Raw genomic sequence first — 20,965 nt, forward strand, 5'->3', positions numbered from 1 at the left:
AAAGTGAGATGTGATAAACCACGAGGCTCACAGCACTTACAGTGATGTGTAATCCCATTAGACAATTCCTTTCATCGCCATCTCAAGAGAGCCTTCAGAGTAAAGTAAAAGCACGCCCCGCTGCTGCGGCTTCATTCAATAAACCCAACCAAAAGAAGGCAGACAAAAAGAATAAAAAAACATATATTATGAATTGAAAGACTCTTTAGGCTTTTTATGAAGAATATTAGGAAATAAATTTAGATGCTATGAAAGAAGAATTTAGATGACTGTAACATAATGTATGCCTTATTAACAATTAATATACTAACTTAAATATCTGTTCAGAAATGCTTACTTTCAGTAAAAATTCACGTGTACAATTAATGGGTTTACTTGTGCACACAGGGTAAAAGCCAAGTCAGCAGTTTAGTCAAATGAATATAAATATGAAGTTTCCCATGTGCTTAAGCTGTTGGGACCAGCCATTTGTGCACTGGGAGCATCTGACCTGTATTGGCATATATTTCAAATTACAAGCTCCTGTACAGCAGGGATGAATTGCTGATTCCAACATTTTGCAGCAGTCAAAGTGACCTCCACCGTGCGCAGCCCTCCGGGACCAAACATGTTCAGCAGCAGGACGAGTGGACACCCTCCTGCTGCGAAGCAGAGCAGAGAGAAACGGAGAGACAAAGGTCAAAAATAAATCTTCCCACAGTAACCAAAGCCTTCAATACATGATTTCACAGAAAGCTGGCACCAAGCCATGGTGGTAATCTCTTTACGTTCAGCACAGTCAGCAGAAACCTCATTGGGAACTTTGCTGCATGTCTAAATCACAGTGGCAGATACCCTGGCCTATATACTGTAATATCATACATTCAAATATGCCAAACAAACACACTCCTCACATCCATTTTCACCTGGAGCTGTTACATTTAAATTCTATGCTTGATTTGGACTTAAAACAGCATGTGCTCTGTATTATAATGCGCACTGGGTCGAGCTGATTCAGCTCTTCTGTCCCGTGGACTATAACGCCATCTGCTGGTCAAAAGGACCCAGTCCAGACTGTGAATGTACAGCAGGGGTGGGGAACCTTTTTCATATCGAGGGCCATTTCAATTTTTATAAAGTCCTCCGAGGGCCATACTATTACAAACACATACCTAGGGATGCAAAAAAAAAGACAAAAAAAAGTCTATAACCACTGTGTTACTAAGTCTCATGATTGCTGCATTTGAGTTTGAATTATTTATTTAACACACATGCATATAAAATCACCAAAAAAATAGAATAAAATGACAAACAAGTAAAATATGTTTTCATGATCATACAAAACAATAAAAAAAAGAGGTGCAGAGTTGAGGCAAGAGACCAGTAAGGGCCTGTTCGAGGCCTCTACTCACAAAAACTGCAATACAACAAGATAATCAAGAAAATAAATTAAAAGAAAGAAAGATAAAGACAATAATAATAACAACTAGAAAGCACTCGGAGAGCGCAGACCTCCGCCAAGCGCAACAATTCCTGGCATTAGTCCCACATATACTTTGACTACATATTTAGATTCCTTGACCATAAAAACATACCGTTAGCCACTGGAATCATAACAATATATGTCTTAGTTAAGTAGTTATTCACAAAAAAAAAAAATCACACTTTGAAACAATTTTACGTTGTCCGGCGCAAGCGCCTCAGCGGCGGCTACGAGGCACGTTCACGAACTCTCCTTCGGCGTGAGGTTTCAGCTTCGTGGCTATTAATTCACTCATCACAAAACTTGCACGCTGTTGAGAATTGTCTTTATCTTGTTGTTATGTGTTTCACCATATGTTCCTGTCTTCCCTTAGAAGTTAGGCAAGGTAGACTAAATGTAATTAAGAACAGAGACATTTGCAGGATTGTTGTTTGATCTACTGTTATCTCAGGAGCCAGTCAGGCAGGGGGTGTCAAACACTCATTGTAAACAGGACATCAGGGGGGTTGATGATGATCACATTTGCATGAAGAATGGGATCTGGCCTGGGAAAACAATGGAAGAGAAGAACTCTACCAACACCAAAGGGACTGGAGGAAGAGGACGGGGACATCTCAGCGGGGGATTGCATGGACATTGTGAATTTGCATGTGTGTGACTATAAAGGACTGGGCCAAGGGATAGTTAGCTTGTCAGACTTCATGCCCTGACAATTGACTCTGTTGTTGCTAGGGTTATGAACTGGCCCGGAGCTCTGTAATATTTGTGTCTGGAATTGATTCTATTGTTAAATACATTTTGAAATTGGTACTTTACTTCTCGAAGTCTTCATTCAACGAACACGCGGATCGGCAGCTACATACAGGAGGTATTGCGATCCAACAACGCGTAATATTCTCTCTGTCGGTACATGGTCGTGTGAAAGCTGCTTGTTGAGCCTCCAAACTCCGACGAAGAGCGTTAATTTTATCCAAACTCATCTGTCCTTTCAACACGTCGAGTTTAGCGTGTTTCGCTAGGTATTATATGTCCGTGTCAATCAGTCCAGCCCACTACGTACATCACATGCTGTGTTCACTGACCCTGACCTTGACTCGGACATAACATAACCGTCTGTTTTATCTCAGAAAACGGGAAAATATTTCCTTTTGTTACGAAAGAAATTTCAGGATACGAAAGGCAAAAATACGCTACCGCTGCTACTCGCAGCTCGCGAAGTTTAGCGAACGGTCCCACTGTATAAGTGCACATATAAAATATAAAAATCTTATTGCTTTGCGGGCCGGTAGAAATGGTCTCGTAGGCCGTATACGGCCCGGAGGCCGGGGGTTCCCCACCCCTGATGTACAGCATTCCCGATCCTACTGCTCATCTCTGTTGGCATTTTAATAAGACATTATCTTGAACTTTAAAGCTCAAAACCTTCCTAACCCTCTATATCCATTTAACATTGATTATCACTGTTAAGGGTGCATGTAGATTGTTCTGCAGAGCATTACAATAACAATTAAAGGAAGTGGGAGTCACGTGATCGGCTGGACAAGATGGCTGCCTAGGCTTACTGCTCTCTGCCCGGCGTTGTCAAATTGTTAATTAATTCGTAGCTACAGGTTTCTAGCTCGACATTTTGGGGTGGTACAAAACATATGCCTCTGATGTCCTCCAAGAAAAAAATCCCCAGCGTCTCTCGAGACACTGACGTCGACGCAATTGCCGAGTACATGATGCAGAAGCAACGCGAGTACCTGGAGCCGCGGCTTTCCGAAATCCAACAACTGGGGAAAGACAACGATGTGAAGCTAAGTGCCATTCAAGCTGAGCTAACTACGCTCACGACTGCCCTCAATGCCATTAAATCCGACGTGGACTCATTGAAAACTACTGTCGGAAGTAATTGTCGCAAAGTGGACAAGCACGACCGGGCTTTGCAGGCCATAGACTTTAAGCTAGCAGACATGGAAGACAGGAGTAGAAGCTGCAACATCCGTGTCATTGGCTTGGACGAAGGGCTTGAGGGCTCTAGCGCTACCCAGTTTATTTCACAGTCTCTCCCTAAGTGGTTCCCCACGCTTGGCGACACCCGGATTGAGATCATGAGTGCACGAAGAATCTACAGCGACGGTGCCCGCACTCGCGGTGCTACTCGCACCCTGATTTTCAGCGTGCTTCGCTACTCTTCCCGCCAAGCCATTCTACGTGCTGCCAAGAAGGATCCCCTCTCCATCAACGGTCGGAAGATTCGCTTTTCTCCGGATTACAGCAACTTCACTGTCAGACGTCGTCAAAGTTTTCAACGAGCTATGGATACAGCTCGAGCTAAAGGTTTGGACTTTTTTCTGCTCTACCCGGCCACTCTCAAAATTAAAGACGGTGCCCAGTTCAAGGCCTTCACGTCGCCGAAAGAAGCGGAAGACTTTTTGGACGCCGGTGCGACCCACGAACCCAGTGGCTCCGGTACAGAATAACATTGCTTCATTGCCGTAAACGCAGCTCATTCTCGAGTACTATTGTTACGAGACCGAATTCTACTTCGTTTTTCACCAGAATTGACTGCACCGATCTCATATCGGTTGGTATACTGGCTTCGATTGGTGTTTACTCTTGTTACTTTGGTTCCAGAGCTACTTTGTCCCGAGATAGGTGCCCTGCACCTGCTCTGTACGTATCTCAATGTTGATTTGTAAATGAGCACAACGTTATTGTTCGCTTATGGTGTGTGTGTGTGTGTGTATATATGTGTGTGTATATATATGTGTATGTGTGTATGTGTATGTATATGTATATGTGTATGTATGTGTGTATATATATGTATATATGTATATATATATATATATATAAGCTACTTCACTTCCATTTGGAGTGGTAGATTTCTTTATCTTATTTTTTCTGACTTGTTTTTGACGGTGTTGGCGCAATTTGAGTGAACATCTAAATACTAGTCTTACTGTATGCTACAATCATTTCTATTACTGTACTGCCGGGCTGGGCCTTCTGCCCTGGCTGCCCCATATCCAATATGATCACAGGCCTACTTAACTATTTGCTTTTTGTATGCATGTTTACTGTGTTTTCCTTTTTCTTTTATTTTTGTGTTTTATATTTTATTTTACATATTCTTTTTGTTCTGTTTTTGTTTTATCCATATTGTTTAATGAGGGACCCTTTCTCAAATACACTTGTGATTGCACTATTAATGGAGGAGGACCATGGTAACATTTTCTCTTTGTTTGTGCCTAGAGCTTTTTTCTTAGAACATGGGTGATCTTAACATTTTAGTATGGAACTGTGGTGGATTGAATGCTCCCCATAAGCGTACTAGCACTCTTACTCTGCTTAAAAGAAAAAACATTGACATAGCACTGCTGCAGGAGACACACCTGCTGAAGGCTGACATGGGTCGTTTTGCAGACAGATTTTTTCACACTATAGCATTTTCCTCTGCAGACACAAAAACTAAAGGTGTGGCCATTGTTGTGAGACGTAGTTTGCCTGTAAAAATCGCAACATCCTGGGCTGATGAATCGGGTAGAGTTGCGATAGCTCAGATAGAAGTCCACTCAAGGAAGATAGCACTTATATCTCACATTTGGCGGTTAGTCAATCCCACCACCAGAGATTATACTTTCTTCTCTGGCCGCCACAAATCTTTTTCTAGGATAGACTACCTCTTTGCTTCTCCACAACTATTTCAACTTGTCAATACTGCAACCTTACTCCCAATAGCTCTTTCAGACCACAAGGGTGTCTTCTGCTCTGTAACTTTGAATTACGTCTCCAAACGTGCTGTTAGATGGCGCTTTAATACCTCATTACTTAAAAATGAAGAGTACACCAAACAATTTGTTTCAGGCCTCAAAGAATTTCTCAACTTCAATGTTGGTTCTGTGGAGGACCCCAGAATCCTTTGGAATGCTATCAAAGGCTTTATTAGAAGCAATACTATTTTATTTAGCTCCAATGCACGAAAATCAAGATCCCTTCATTTACAAAACCTTGAATTAGAACTTACCAGGTTGGACTCCATTTTGCAATCCAATTTTACAGAACCAGTTGCTCTACAACGCACAATAATTAAAAAGGAAATCAACAACATTTTGAAACAGCAATCTGAATTTCAAATTCACAGGACCAGACAGAAATATTATTTTCATGGTGCCAGATCGAGCCATCTCCTGGCTATGAGAATCAGAGCTAATGACCATTTTGCAGACATCCCTGCCATTAAACTGGCAGATGGCAACATTAGCACTGATCCTAAACAGATAAATTGCACATTCCGAACTTTTTATTCTGAGCTATATAAAACAGAGGTGTCCTTGGATAAAATTCAATGTGACAGATTTTTAAATCAATTACGTTTACCCCAACTATCAGGAACTGACTCCTCTCACTTAGAAAGACCAATTCTCCTGGAAGAACTTGAAAAAGCTGCAAAAACAATGCAGAAAGGGAAATCACCAGGCATTGACGGCATCCCTCCTGAATTTTACGTTACTTTCTGGGAACATTTGGGCCCATTTCTTTTAGATATGATTGTGTTCTCGATTGAAAGGGGTGGATTTTCGAGGGATGTTAACACAGCCCTCATTTCCCTACTGCTGAAAAAGGATAAAGACCCCACTGATTGCTCGAGCTACCGTCCACTCAGCCTCCTAAACTCTGACTTGAAGATTTTTGCGAAACTCCTTGCTCGCCGTCTTGAACGTTACATGCCGTGGCTGGTCAACTCTGACCAGGTAGGTTTCATAAAGTCACGTTTGGCAACTGATAATGTTAGGCGTCTTCTTCACATTATTGAGGCAGCAACAGACAACAAAACACCTATGTCTGTACTCTCGCTGGATGCCATGAAAGCTTTTGACCGTCTAGAGTGGCCATTCTTGTGGTCTGTCTTAGAGACAATGGGCTTTGGCAAGAATTTTATTGGAATGATTAAGACGCTTTATTCAAATCCTTCCGCTCAGGTTTTGACTGGTCAAATGTATTCTTCTCTTTTCTCAGTTTCCAGGTCCTCACGTCAGGGCTGCCCGCTCAGCCCTGCATTATTTGTACTTTCTCTGGAGCCTCTAGCCGAAGCAATTCGTCAATCTAATTTGATTTTGCCTATCTCTGTCTGCAACACCCAACATCAGCTGTCGCTATATGCGGATGATGTCTTAGTTTTCTTAGAAAATCCAGCTCAATCTGCACCACACCTACTGGCTATTTGTGAAGAGTTTGGGAATTTGTCAGGGTTTAAAATTAATTGGTCCAAATCTGCTCTCTTACATCTCAATGAGGTTGCTAAATCTTCTGTTCTTCCAATCAACATCCCCATAGTACCACACTTTACATATCTAGGAATTGAAATATTCCCCTCTCTAAACCAGATCACTAAATATAATTACTCTGTAGTTCTAAACAAAACATTAAGGGATTTGGACCGATGGGTTGATCTTCCTATGTCTATCCGTGCCCGTGTCTCTGTCATCAAAATGAACATCTTGCCTAGAATTAACTTTGTTAGCTCTATGATTCCCCTCCCTCCTCCATCTGACCATTGGAGCAAGCTCCAATCTGCAACCACCAAATTTATATGGAACAAAAAGCGCCCTCGTCTGAAAATGTCCGTCCTGCAGAGAAGGAGGGAGGATGGAGGTTTGGCGGTGCCTGACTTTAAGCTATATTTCTGGTCATTTGTGCTTAGGCCCTTACTCTCCTGGTTTAATCCTGATTGTTCTGTCTCCTGGCGTACGCTAGAAAGCAATGCAGTTCAACCATGGACTCTTCAAGATGTTCTCTTCAGCAACATTTCTAGAAAACAGTGTCAATTACGTTTTGGCCCCCTAATTTCTTACCTTGTATCGACATGGAGACAAGTTGAGACACACTGTCGTCTGGCCTGCAAATGGCACCCCTTTTCCCCAATTTTCAACAATAATGGGATTTTAATAGGAGGACGGCCTATTGCTGCTCCTCAATGGCAACAGAGGGGTGTTTGCTATCTTAAGGATATCTGCAATGACTCTGGGTTACTCTCTTTCAATGATATTAGGGTGGCTTTTGACTTACCAAATTCCTCTTTTTTCTTTTACTTACAACTAAGATCAGCACTTAAAGCACAAGGTGTGCCCCTGCAGTGCTCTTTACCTACCCACCCATTAAGAGACTTGTTTACTAAACATAAAGGAGCTAAGGGCGTAGTCTCTAAACTATACCGTTTTTTGCAAAGGGACCCAGCCTCACTCCCCATCGAGAGAATTTGGAAAAAAGATTGTCCTGACCTTGCTCAGCAGTTTGATTGGAATGTGGTCTGGTCCAGTATAACGGAAGCATCCCGCAACCCAGACCATCAACATATCCACTTTAACTTTTTGCATAGAACATACCTTACCCCTGTTAAACTTCATCATATGAAAATTATCAATGACCCATATTGTACACTATGCTCTCTGAAAGCTCTAGGCACTTACATCCATATGTTTTGGGACTGCCCTCCCGTCCAAAGTTTCTGGAAGAATGTTGCTGCTAAGTTGTCTGACCTGACACATGTAGTGGTGCCTGTAACTATACCTGTTTTGATCTTAGATGATCTTTCAGTTCTTAAGATTTCCAAACCAAAAAAAAGACTAATTTTTGCTGGATTAACAGCAGCAAAAAAAATGATTGCAACTCGTTGGAAACCACCTCACTCTCTGACCACCCGATCTTGGGTATTGTCCCTGCTCGATGTCATTTACATGGAGCTTTCAACTGCTCGGATTAACTGTGCAAATGAAACTACAATCAATATATGGCGTACCGCCGCTGAGTCTTTGAGTAGCATGACATAAAATCTTATCTCTAGCTCTTCTAATATAGTTCCATTGCCGTTTCCCCCTTTTTAAGTGCAATTCCCTCCATTTTTGTCAATATGTGATTTTTTTTTTTTTTCCTGTCTTTTTTTTTTTTTATATATACATATTTTTATTTATTTATTTTAATTTCTGTAGTGTCTCTATTGTATTTTGTCCTATGGCATGTTCTTGGCCTTAGGCTTGTTCCTTCTATATTGTATTTTTTGCCTTTACTTGAAAATAAAAAATTTGATCATAAAAAAAAACAATTAAAGGAAGTTCAGTCATTAGTAGGCAGTACTATTCGTCATATCTTGCCAGTGATAAGGCTGAAAGCTTTCAAAATGGCATCACAATTATTAACAGTATTTCTGTTCAATCCAGACATATTGTTTATCCTCTCCTGACCTGGCACACTGTGGGGAAAAATGAGCCTATTGTCAGAAAATGAGGTGATACGATTTCAAATAAATCAACCTGAAGGAAATGATGGTGAAGGAAGTAATTGCAGCAACACCCCAGCCTCTCACCACCAGGATCTCTGTCCAAGGCAAATAAGCAACTCCTGCTGCTAATCTTCTAGGAGAAATGCAGGAAATGTGACAGTGTAGCTTTTCTGCCCCAATAAAAGCAATGAACCGCCACTCAGTCCCTGCGTGCACTGTGTCTCCCTCTGAGGGAGAAATTTGGAGAGGGAGACAGGAGAGGGAGAAAGTGAGGGAACAGGAAAGAGGGGAGGCAAAAAAATCAACAGACAGCAGCAGACTGTGACAGTGCAGACCAAAGTTATGGCAGAAAACAACACAAGTCCTTTACTGGAAACACTTCAGTCATTCGATGCCGGTAAGTAGTTTATCTTTAACTTGCTAAAAACTTACAATAATCATAGAAAACATAACGTCTGGCCAAGTCTTTCCACTAATTGGCCAGGGTCTCTTCTTATTTCTCCAATGTCAGAGGGAAGTCAGTGGAATTTAAAAAAAAACCCATGAAAACCTGTAATAAGACGCCCTATTTTGTCAAAAAGTAAAAATCTTGCAACGCATTACTGATAAACCACTACTGGTTAAGAAAATGGATTTCCCTTTACTCAAATCTGTATAAAAAGAAACACAGGAAGAAAGGCATGAATGCAAATGATAAATAAACACATATTCCTTTCTCAAATCCTGTTTTCCTCTCTCTTTACAGTCCCTTTGATCGTAGCGTTCTGTGTGTCCATGGCAGTGGGTCTGATTTTAGGGGCAGTGGCTAATGTGATCTTGACCTGGATGTACCGGCGCAAAACAGGTTCTGCCAGGATCACCCGCTGTCCACCTCACCGTTCACGCACATGGTGGAACCTTCCAGGATTTAACCGCAGCCGCAGCTATGATTGTCACAGCAACAACAGTTTGGTCAGTGCAGCGCTCATGTCATACCGCCAAACTTCCTCACCAGATCACTATGAAGCAAATCTCAAATCGAGCTTCAGGGGCTCCACTTTTCACCCCCTACTTCAGGACAGCCAATTCACAAGGGAGGCAGATGAGGGGAGCCAGACCTGTCTGTCACCTACACCGACCACGTCAACTGGACTGGTTCAGACAGGAACCGACTGTGCTGCAAATCCACCCACACTTGTGTCATTTTGGGGCAACAATAACCTGCGTGGTTTCCCTAACCAGTCACTACTTCCAGCCTCTGAAAGCATTCTTAGAGCTTATGATGAAACATGCATCTGAGATGGGGGTGGCACCATGATGTCATATAAAAACTGAATTAACTGTCATAAATCTGAGCAGCTTGTCTTTAGATTTGTTAGTACATAAGTGATGCTGTGTTTCTGTTGCTGGTGTCTCTTGAAGAGAATTATTTTATCTTGTTAGCATCTTTTATCTTATTAGCATGTGTTATACTATATGTTTTTGTTTTATGTTACAGTTAGTTTAGAAGTTAGGAATACTATATAATCTTTAGTAGGAATACACATAAGCAAGTCAGTTGACCCTTCTTTGACATGAATACTGCTTAGACAGTTGGAGCTAGGCAGACAGGAAATTGTAGACCCTCATCGTAAAATATGACAGCATAATTTACTGGTGATTGATAAGTACCTGGACAGGAATAAGACCTCTGACCTGGCCATCTGAGAAGACAATGGAGAAGGACTGCACCAACACCAAATGAGGCAGGAAGAAGAAGATGAAGTCACCCAAGAAGAAGGACTGGATTGGACTGAATTAGCATCAATAATTACATATGTCTTTCTATATAAACTGGGCCAAGGGATAGTTAGGTTGTCAGACTTCATGCCCTGACAATTGACTTTGTTGTTGGTAGGGTTATGAACCGGCCCAGAGCTCTGTAATATTTGTATCTTGAATTGATTCTGTTTGCTAAATACATTTTGAAATTGACATTTGTTTACTTAAAGTCTTCATTTAAAGAACACGCGGATTGGCAGTGACACACGAGAGGTATTGCAATCCAACACTCTACACATCTTTGGTTTAAATAAAACTGCAAAAAAGTACCAGTGAATGTATGAGAACATTTTTGATTGTACTGATTGTGAAGAGCTTTAACGTATTTAATCACTGCATCATGTATTTAGCTCTGATGCTGTGTGATAAACGACTGTGCAATATGTCAACAGAAAGCAGACATGTCTCACTAAAACAGACATGTGATGTTATATTTTGAATAAAATGTAAAATCAGTGATGATTCAATGTTTCACGGTGAATTAAACTCATTAGGCGTGGAAAATCACATTTAAGCGACTATGTCAACGGCATTAATGGCGGGTGATGACGTCATATTTAGGCGACAACTTTAATTTATAAACGGTTGACACTTTGAAGGTAAAAACCCGCAAAGACCCATGTAAACATTTTGACAGCCGACACCAACGCAGCGTCATCCACCCGTGAAGTACGTCCACACGAAACTTTAACATTATCCAAACCGTATAGCTGTTATCGCCACTAAGCTACTGGCCAGTCTTTAAAGTTAGCCGAATGCAGTGCGCTGGAGTTAGCTTACTCTATCAAGTGTTGACATCATCTTGTTTTGAGGTTCTAAAGGCCACCGGAATTCATAATAAACAAACGGCATCTACATTAGCTATGCGTTAACTGAATAATAGTCGATGTGGATTTTGATATGTCCCTGACATATGCAGTAAGGCTCTGATTCTGTCTCTGCATCTACCTTAAGTGAATCTGAAGCGTGAATTTGTAGTTTTGGGTGTGGGTTTTCTGGTTCCGATCACATGCAGGTGAAGGATGTCTGTGGCAGCTCTCCGTTTGATCCACTGTCGGAGGCTGAGCACAGCTGGAACACCTGGGGTCCGAAAAGCTTTAAACTGGAAAACGTTCAGTAAGTTTGGAGATCATTGCAGTTAACATTTAAGTAAATCTAAGAAGTCAACTTATTCTTTTTTTGTAATTTAGGGAGGTTTGCTAAAGTAACTGGCGCAGTTGTCTTGGGGTAAGTTAAAACAGATTTGAATCATTGTTTTATTTGGCTGATGACAAAGTGTAAATCCACCATCATTCTACAGAAGCTATCTTTTCATCACTTATGAAGTGGAGTACTTGAACAAGGCTGTCACACTTGACACTCGTGCCATTCTTCAGGAGAAATACAAATCTTACATTTACCTCAAACCCACTCCTTCAGATGACCAGGAGGACCTTGCTGCAGGTGTGCCTCAGTAATGCTGTTGTCTCTATCTTATGTGACTGACTTTCACAGGTGCACAGTGACATCTGCTCCGTTCTTTCCTCCCATTCTCTGTGTGTTTCCTGTTATTTGGTATCAACTCCTGATATGATCACCTTCCAGCTTGTACTGAGAGTTTTGACTAACAGCAGCGATTACTATAGAGTTTCTTTAAATTACCAAACCTCCATATTTTTGTGTAACTGATGCAATTTAGCTTGAAAGCTCAGGGTAGTAATAACATATATACTGTGTCTCATCCAGAACTCACGTACAAAGCAAGAAAAGAACTGCATAAAGCAGCTAGGAGGTTTCTGGAAATATCCTCTCGTCTTCTGCTGCAGTCACTAGATGGTAAGAAACAGTAATAAGGTTAGATACCCCCAAAATAACACACTTAAATGGCAAACTAGTGATATTTTTAGGCAGTAAAACAGCAGCTCCTGTTGTTAGGTTCTCAAAACAATATTGGCCAAAGGAAACACCTTCAAACAGGATTCACGTGTCACATCCAGCATTTTAGGTATCAATGTCATTTTGTGCTATTATGGACTGTTATACAGGATTGATAGTGAACGTTCCTACAAACTACATAGAAAAGAAACTTGTATTTTTAAAGTTTGGCTTATTTTTGTATTAAATGTTACTGCATAATATCTAATAAATAAATGTTTGACCTAAAAAAAACTGGACAGCTGCCACCTTGAAGCCCCCCGACTTGAAAGGAAAAGGTTTGACTCATTTTCTGTGGTCACAAGCTCATAGTTGCATTGTAGTTACGTAGACATTTGTTCAAGTTGGAAGTGTGCGTAGGAATATGTCTAGCGGCTCGTATACTCTTCGTTTTGACAACAACCAACCGGCTTGTATGCCGTCTTCATGTTTCAGAACATTTTAGTCATGTGGATGCAGACCCACATGAAGTGGCTTTATGGGTATTACTGAAGAGGACACAATCCCCTAATAAAGCCATTCGATTACAAGCTGTACAGGAGCTTGCCGGGAATCATCACTGGCGTGGTAAACCACACACAAATTAATGAAATAGTTGACTTAAAAATTGGACTGTGGACCCCTTAAGATGCACCTGTTCATAAAACAGACTATCAGTATCAGACGGCAGCACAAGTTATAGACCAGCGAACGGCAGTGGGGCTCGCTCGGACCCCTCGGGTTGATCTGCGTTTCTTCCTGCGCACGCCCTCCCTGCCTGACCTGGAGGATGTAAGTATCGAGTCGTTTCAGACCAAACAAGATAGCCTCTACATGTAGAAGTTAGGGGAACCCTTATTGTTCGGACTGATGCATTCATTCTGTCAGGGTTTGTCAGCAGAGGACGAGCTGCGACAGCTGCTGGCGTCTTTGCCTCAGTCCGAGGTAGACAAATGTGTCCAGTACTTCACTTCACTGGCCCTCAGAGAGAGCACCCAGGCCTTGGCTGCACAACGGGTAAGGAAGACAGTTTCTCATAGAATTTTGGAAAAAGAAAAATTAAAAAATAATATTCCTATTTGGATGGGATCTTATGTTGCAGGGTGGTTTGTGGTGCTTTGGCGGTAACGGGCTTCCTTATGCCCAGAGTCTTACTTCTGTCCCCTCTCAAAAGGTGGAATCCTTCTGCCTACAGGCGCTCGTACAACACTCAAAGGTAATGATGATGCTAATATCAACTAGAATCTCTATTGTAACGTCTGAGACTTGTAAGATAATATTTTTTATGCCAATGATTAAGGGTATTCTTTCTGTTTTATACATGTTTGTAATGAATGTTCTGGACTTACTTAAATGCCTTTTCAGGTTCAGAGCCACTGTGACCACATAGTTGCCAATGGGGGTGTACAGCTTCTCCAGAGGATGTATCAGCTACGCAAAGATTCTCTGAAGATACAGAGGAATATTGTTCGTATAATAGGAAATTTGGCACTTAATGAGAGCATTCACCAAGCCATAGCACAATCTGGTAATGTCCCGTATGACTGTTGATGACCTTCACATAGCCAAGTTGTCTGATCTGAATTTTTAAAACATCTGCAGGCTGGGTGTCTGTCCTGGCTGAGATGATGCAGTCTCCCCATATAATGCAAGCATCTCATGCAGCCCGAGCTCTGGCTAACCTTGACAGGGAGGCAGTAAATGAGAAATACCAAGATGGAATCTATATCCTCCACCCTCAAACTCGCAGCAAGTAGGAAAATACTGATGTGACGGACACGTGATATAATATATACTTGGTTCATTGTATGTGTCAACCAACCTATACATGACATCCTTCACTTTCCAGCCAGCCAATCAAAGCAGATGTGCTCTTTATCCATGGGATTCTGGGGGCAGCATTTAAAACATGGAGACAGAAGGACCGCGTTACATCAGAGGAAAAGGATGAGACGGGAAGCACTGAGAACTATACAGAGTGCTGGCCGAAGGTGAGGAACATTATATTGGAATTAATATAAAACCAATCATTTAAATAGTAAAGGGTGTAATCAAAAGAAATCAGATTTGTTTCTAACCGTTGATTCTCTTTTGTGTCGTTATAGTCATGGTTGGCTGCTGACTGTCCGAATCTGCGAGTGCTGTCAGTGGAGTACGACAGTCACCTTAGTGACTGGATGTCCAAATGTCCAGCTGAGAATCAAAGGTAATGAATCTTTAGCATGTGTGTTTCTAATGGAATTGTTTAAAGACCTCTTAGAATATTAATAGAAAAATAAATGTAGGCATTTAACGAATTTTTTTTGCCTAACATAATTATGTGCAGAATTATAACAGAACCTTTATTTCTGTTTTTCTCTCAAGGACGTCCTTGGCATATAGAAGTCAAGAGCTGCTGAAGAAGTTAAAGCAGGCAGGAATTGGAGACAGGCCTGTGATCTGGGTAGCTCACAGCATGGGAGGTGCTGCTCCAATTCCATGTCCTTCCATAAGCGTGCTGTGGTTTTACACCACTGTTTTTAATAAACCTACAAACATTTTTTTAAAACTTGAACACTGTATTTCATGTCTCCGTCAGGACTGCTTGTCAAGAAAATTCTGCTTGATGCTTCAATGGACCCAGATATGCACGGACTGTTAAACAACACCAAGGGAATGATGTTTTATAGCGTTCCTCACCATGGCACCTCCATGGCAGAGTACTCTGTCAATGTAAGGTACCTCCTCTTCCCCTCTATTGAGGTCAGAGAACTTTGCAAAGGTGAGTGCACCAAAATGAACTGAGGTTCAAGGTTGTTTGAAACTTCACTTTGTTGTTTGGTTGTGTTTTCAGACTCGCCAGCCCTGCGCAACCTGAATGAGAATTTCCTGATCATGGCGAAAGAGAGGCAATTCAAGGTGCTGAGTTTTGCAGAGACGGAACCAACAAACATAGGGCCCATGATCAAGCTATTGGTGGTGCCGACACAGTCAGCAAGTACGTAAATACAAATCACATCTTGATCAATTTGGAAATACACTACGTATCTTAAATATAACAAATATGCATGAAGACAATTACCAGAATTGTAAAACTATTCTCTTGTAATGTTTTTCCCCTCACCTATTGGTTACTCCATGGTTGGTTTCAGATCTTGGCATTGGCGAACTAATTGAAGTGGATGTAGATCATCTTAACATTTGCAAGCCAGAGAAGAAGGACTCGTTTCTGTACAAGCGCAGTCTCCAGTTCATCCAGGAAGTTTTACAAAGCTACATTAGCCTCTGACTGACACCTGTGGACACAGGTGAACTGTAAAATCACTGTTTACTGTTTTACCAGCACCTTCATTCACTCCAAATGGAAATACAACTGCTGCTTTACTCATGCCCTCATAGTCTAAAAATCATTATTCACTGAAACTGCGTGTTTGTAATGCTTTATGTAGTCAATTTAATACAGGTTACGCTAGAGCAATAGTTACAAAGTGTGTCTGGCCATATAGCTGCTCATTGGAAATTATATTAAGTTAGTAGGCAGTAATCTTCATGAGGCTCAAAGGATCTGAAGTGTTATAAATATTTTTTTAATCAGCAAAATGCCATACTGATTCAAAGTAAATGGTATATGCTGTCATACAAGACTTTGCCTAAGACTATGCTCAGGCAATCTTAACATTTAAAAAAAACAAAAACAAAACATTTATCCAACCATTTCTACCATGTTTTTGTAATTCTGGAGTGCACTACCAACAAACCTACCCATCATAACGTCTTTGACTGGTGTTGATTGTACATGTCCCATGGTTTGGTGGGTAAGAAAAAGCATCTTTGAAGGCAAAACAGAAGACAGTAAAACATCCTTAAAACTCACACTTGTCTTTGGTTGAAGAAAGCTATGGATTTAAATGTGGGAGCCAACAACGTAGAGAGTCATTGCCTCTCCTCCGCATATTTCTTCAGTACCATGTTCTTGAGAGCCGGCCTGGATGGGATCAAGCAATCCCACAAACTCCTCGAATCCACAGTCATCCACAATGGAAAATTGCTGCGAGTCTTTCACCGTTTATAAGGAACTTCATCTAGCTCTCTTCTGATCCACTATGACAAACAAAGACAATGGAATGAATGATTAAAAACAAAAACATGGAAAAATACATTTCAATGAAACATTAACATGGAACATAAAATGTTACCGTGTCTAATAAAATCACTATTTTGCCTACCTTGATTTGTGTTCACCGGTTTTCCAGCATCTTCACGTTTGGCAGTAAAGTGCCTAATTAACGAGGAACTAGAATTGAGATGAGGTGGCGTCAGTGTCTGATGAGTTTGGACCGCGAACCAGTCAGGTGATTGATTCAGGAAACGAAGCAGTTGCGACTTCATACAGCGTTGTATGAAGTAGAAACTGTGACTTTTTTTCTGCCTGCTTTCGACCAAAACAAGCTTTGAAGCGCTGGTTCTGTGGAATTTTAGTCCAGGGTTCGAAGCTTGTACCGAAGCTTCAGGGCAGTGATGGGCAAATGATACCGAGGCTTCGGAGCTTGTGTCCCTCTTCCTGAAGCGGAGTGATTCGAAACGCTGTGTCGGAGCTTGTATCAAAACACCAGCGTTACGTGGAACGTCATCGCTGTTTCGCTTCGCGCTTCATTGCTTCAAAACGTTTCGAAGCCTTTCATTGGCTCATGGCGTTTGCATGCATTCTGATCCAATGACAGCTGGACAGGGGCGACAGAGTTGAATGATTTGATGGCATACCGGCTATATAAGATGAATTATTACGCTTCAAAATTGTTGGGTTGTGAGGAGATAGAGATTCGGAGAGTGAGAGTATTTTGGCAAGTTTCATGGCGAGTACCACCAATAAGCGACGTTCTAAAGTTTGTGAGGACAACATTTGCATTTATTCTTTGGGTTAATCTTGAATGTGTTTTAGAGTAAGGGGGAGAGTATCTGCATATTTTATCGTAATTATTTGGTATGAATGAACAAAACGCCTGGATGACCACTTTTACTGGCGTCGTTGGATTGAAACAGTGCCAGTGCTTCAGTCGTGCTCTTTAGAGGTTGCTATGGCTTCAGTTGTCCACCAGATGTCACCATCACTGAAGTCTTGAAGCTTTTAATATTTTTCGACACAATTTTTAGGAAAGCCTCAGTGCTTCATGAGGCTTCACTTGCCCACCCCTACTTCAGGGTTGCCTTGCCCTCACTAACTGACAACACTGATGTTGACATTTGTGTTCTGATTAAGTGGATTATTTTCAACAAGTTATCAGGGGAGAGCGCGAACGCAGTCCCCCACTACCAGAAATTATGCAGTCGAGATTCCCACATTTGGGGAATTCGCAGGGGTCAGCACAGCCGGAGTGCAATGGCTGAGCCTCGCCCTGGGTGAACCACCTTCGTGATCATGGTATCTCCCCTGCCAGGTAAGTATGAGTTGTACAGCGCACGTTTGGGGAGGTCTTTCACAGTAACACCATTCTCACTCACGAAGCCTGGAAATTATCACAATCACAAACACAACAGGATCCATTAGTGTTTATGTACTACATGCAGGATATTTTTACAGCAAAATCTGGATTTGAGCATAACGTTTTACTCACAGCCTGTGTTTCCCATAATGCATAGCTGCGCCCCCACATCAGACTCCTTCTGAAATAATCTATTTGCTATGAACGTGCACCTAAAGAGACCTGACAAGGCAACAGCAGGTTAGAGAGCACCAAAGCTACAAGACACTGTAATAACATTTGTAATATAAACTGTCTGAGCCACGTTTTAAACACTCAAAAGGAGACAGTAGAAGTACACTTCCTTCCCTCCCCCGCCAGATGCGTCACTTCCTCGTCTGCCTGGTCACTAACGCACGCTACCGCCACCTGTGGTGAACAAGTGTAACAACATGGTGTTGCAGGGTGAAACATACCTCCATCCAGCTTCTGACCTCTTCCCCCTCACAAGGTTCCAGTGGGGCTGGGCTCCATCCCTGCTACCTTCCAAGAGCAGGTTGGACCCTATCAGGTCACCAGGGTACTGCAGGGCCAAGGATGATGCATCCACAGTTAAAACAGCCAAAAATAAAAAACAGTGAATCAACAAGTGTCTGTTTTCAAAATGTAAAATGAAGTGTCATATAAAAGGACCGTGAACTGCAAGGCTGGACCTCATTTACATACAATTTAAAAACAAAAACAGTGCTTCATTTATTCTCCATAATCCTAAAAGTAGAGATGGAGTCAGCCTCCCGTACCTGGACAGAGAGCTGTGAGTCCCTACCAAGTCTCACTCACTGAACTGATGCATCATGACACATGGTTGAATACGTACAGAACACAAGTTAACACAAGTCTTTGCTGCAGTGTGCTGGGGTGCAGGCATTAAAGCAAAGGATGCCAACAGACTCAACAAACTCATCAAAAAGGCAGGGTCTGTTGTTGGCTGTAGACTTGATAACTTGGACGAGGTGGTGAGGGACAGGATGGTGTTGAAACTGCGGACAATCATGGACAATCCCTCCCACCCCCTCCATAACACAGTGGACAAACTGAGGAGCAGCTTCAGCAACAGACTCCTGCAGCCTCGCTGCTCCAAGGAACGGTACAGGAAGTCATTCCTGCCGTCCGCCATTAAACTGTACAATTCACTCAAACCAACTCAACAATAATTGTGTAATGTTTATGTTGTAATTTTATTTCTAATTTATTCTATATTTATGTATATATGCTTATAATATGTATATATTATATTATGTATATATTATATATATGCTTATAATATATGCTGTATATATGCTTATAACATTCTAATCTATCTGTATTTATTTTTTTCTGTCTCTTTACTCTGCATTCGCTGCTACTATAATTCAATTTCCCCACGGGGATGAATAAAGTCCATCTTAATCTTAATCTTAATCTTAAAGAGGGAAAGTTCGTAAAATAGAACTCTGTCTCCCTCTGGCGAGCGCGATCATGAAGCTAAAATTAACAAACATAAATTTGGATGTTCAGAGGCGAGAATAAAACCATCACCAAAAATTAGGCGATGGCACAGACTTCATGTGTCACCAGTATTTCCATTAATGCATCACGTTGGGAGTTTGTTCTAAATCGTCAGAAAACAAGTATGAAATTTAATGCATTTAACGCTTTTAAGCTCGCAATCATATTATGATATAGCATATATACATGTATTGCATTTCTTTTTTACTAAAATGGAATCCAAGTTTGTTCCCTAAAATTCAATATACTGTAAACACGTATTTTCATGAAACGACCAAATATACATTTTGACTTATGCAGACTTAAACTTATCAAAGTTAATTTCGCAAACAAGAGCGACATTTGGATGCCTTTATTTTTAATTCCCCGTGTGGCAACGCTGTGACTTTGAACCAATTCTTGACAGATATTACGGATATAATCTTAGTTTAAATCGGCCTTCGTCGCAACGCTGTTAACATGTTTGTTAGCCTCGCTTTAGCATATAAGCTAACAAATGAAATCGGTAAAAACTTGTTTAACGCTTTGTCTTGACCATCATATTTAATGACATTCCATACATTAAAACAGCACTGAGGTGTAAAACTAAAAGACTCGATTACAAAATAACATAAGATAAACTATTTCTTACGTTTCTGACGTGTCTTCTTCGTTATAACAAATAGTTCCGACTACGTAATTTGATTGGACAAGACGCTTTCCACCAGCGATGGGACTTTTTACATGCAATATCACTCCGCGGTACAGGTGACTAAATAATCTTTAATTAACTAATTGGCAACAGCCCCTCTCCCCTCCTGTTATCGAGCTGTGTCAAACAAACCCTCAAACCAATCAAACCTCTTCTCACTTATTACTACTAACTGATAAAATCTAACAAGGTTATGCTGAATATCAGCATGGTGTGACTCATTTTCGACCGAATCACACCAGTGCTGATATTCAACATCACGACCTCGAGGGTGCTGTTGCTTAATTAACATACCAGCAGGGGGCGCTGTTGTGTTGCATGATTGAAAAAAGTCGCGTTCAACCCGTGTGTGTGTGTGTGTGTGTGTGTGTGTGAGAGAGAGAGAGAGAGAGACTTTGCTTTTACGCATCATAGATTTCAGGGACTCAATATAACAATTTAAAAATATAGCTATTTTCCAAAAATAATGGATTTTTTCTTTAAAAAAAAAATTAAATGGTGGAAATGAAATAATTTTCAAACCACATAAAAACTACGATTTGCACTAACTCCTCGTTGCTGTAAACAACTATCTGATGCAACTCATCTGATGTTTTGTAATTGATGCAGGTCTGAGATGTTTTGCAGCAGATCTTCATGCTTTGTGACCCAACTCTGCGTTTGTTCAATCACTTCCCTCTTCTTGTCCTCCAACAGCACCACTGATGTCTCGTAACTGGACATGTCTTGACTTCATTAAGGTGTTACTGTTGTCTGGTTTGTCTCAGCTCTCTCTGAATCTGGCACAATTGTTTTCATTTTGTTTTTGCACTCGATAAATAATAATCTTGTTATCAGGGACCTAATAAAGGGTTCGGTCTAAATTCAAAGCA

General features: G+C 41.2%; 2 protein-coding genes, 1 long non-coding RNA gene and 1 other non-coding gene across 8 annotated transcripts; 2 read left to right on the plus strand and 2 right to left on the minus strand.

Annotated features, from left to right (window-relative positions):
- The first annotated feature begins 8,658 nt into the window (after positions 1–8,658).
- On the plus strand, positions 8,659–10,228 carry myct1a (myc target 1a). The gene is made up of 2 exons (XM_029849488.1): positions 8,659–9,120; positions 9,469–10,228. Exons 1-2 carry the CDS (start codon positions 9,066–9,068, stop codon positions 9,999–10,001), a joined length of 588 nt encoding a protein of 195 aa, XP_029705348.1. The 5' UTR covers positions 8,659–9,065; the 3' UTR covers positions 10,002–10,228.
- Positions 10,229–10,715: 487 nt separating this feature from the next.
- Positions 10,716–16,083, plus strand: serac1 (serine active site containing 1). 5 transcript variants are annotated; one of them, XM_011612138.1, is made up of 17 exons: positions 10,716–10,736; positions 11,539–11,639; positions 11,714–11,750; positions 11,824–11,966; positions 12,249–12,338; positions 12,873–13,004; positions 13,087–13,208; positions 13,305–13,433; positions 13,519–13,632; positions 13,782–13,944; positions 14,019–14,169; positions 14,266–14,407; positions 14,522–14,622; positions 14,781–14,878; positions 14,995–15,177; positions 15,250–15,393; positions 15,548–16,083. In XM_011612138.1, the coding sequence occupies exons 2-17, from the start codon at positions 11,546–11,548 to the stop codon at positions 15,682–15,684; spliced, it is 1,980 nt and encodes a 659-aa protein (XP_011610440.1). In that variant the 5' UTR covers positions 10,716–10,736; positions 11,539–11,545; the 3' UTR covers positions 15,685–16,083. The 5 variants fall into 5 exon arrangements, with proteins under 5 accessions (XP_011610440.1, XP_029705347.1, XP_029705345.1 ...); XM_029849485.1 differs by lacking the exon at positions 10,716–10,736 and adding an exon at positions 11,069–11,192 and having other exon boundaries at positions 11,514–11,639; XM_029849486.1 differs by lacking the exon at positions 10,716–10,736 and adding an exon at positions 11,070–11,192 and having other exon boundaries at positions 11,522–11,639.
- LOC115252950 (uncharacterized) lies at positions 11,984–20,119 on the minus strand. The gene is made up of 6 exons (XR_003891248.1): positions 20,034–20,119; positions 18,008–18,437; positions 15,520–17,899; positions 14,239–14,609; positions 13,766–13,862; positions 11,984–12,331 (listed from the first exon to the last, which is right to left on the minus strand). It is a non-coding gene; the product is annotated as an uncharacterized lncRNA (long non-coding RNA).
- On the minus strand, positions 17,675–17,838 carry LOC105417574 (U1 spliceosomal RNA). Its single transcript, XR_003891409.1, has one exon. It is a non-coding gene; the product is annotated as a U1 spliceosomal RNA (small nuclear RNA).
- Positions 20,120–20,965: the final 846 nt, after the last annotated feature.

The sequence above is a fragment of the Takifugu rubripes genome, chromosome 16 (genome assembly GCF_901000725.2).
Source record: "Takifugu rubripes chromosome 16, fTakRub1.2, whole genome shotgun sequence".
NCBI lineage: Eukaryota > Metazoa > Chordata > Actinopteri > Tetraodontiformes > Tetraodontidae > Takifugu > Takifugu rubripes.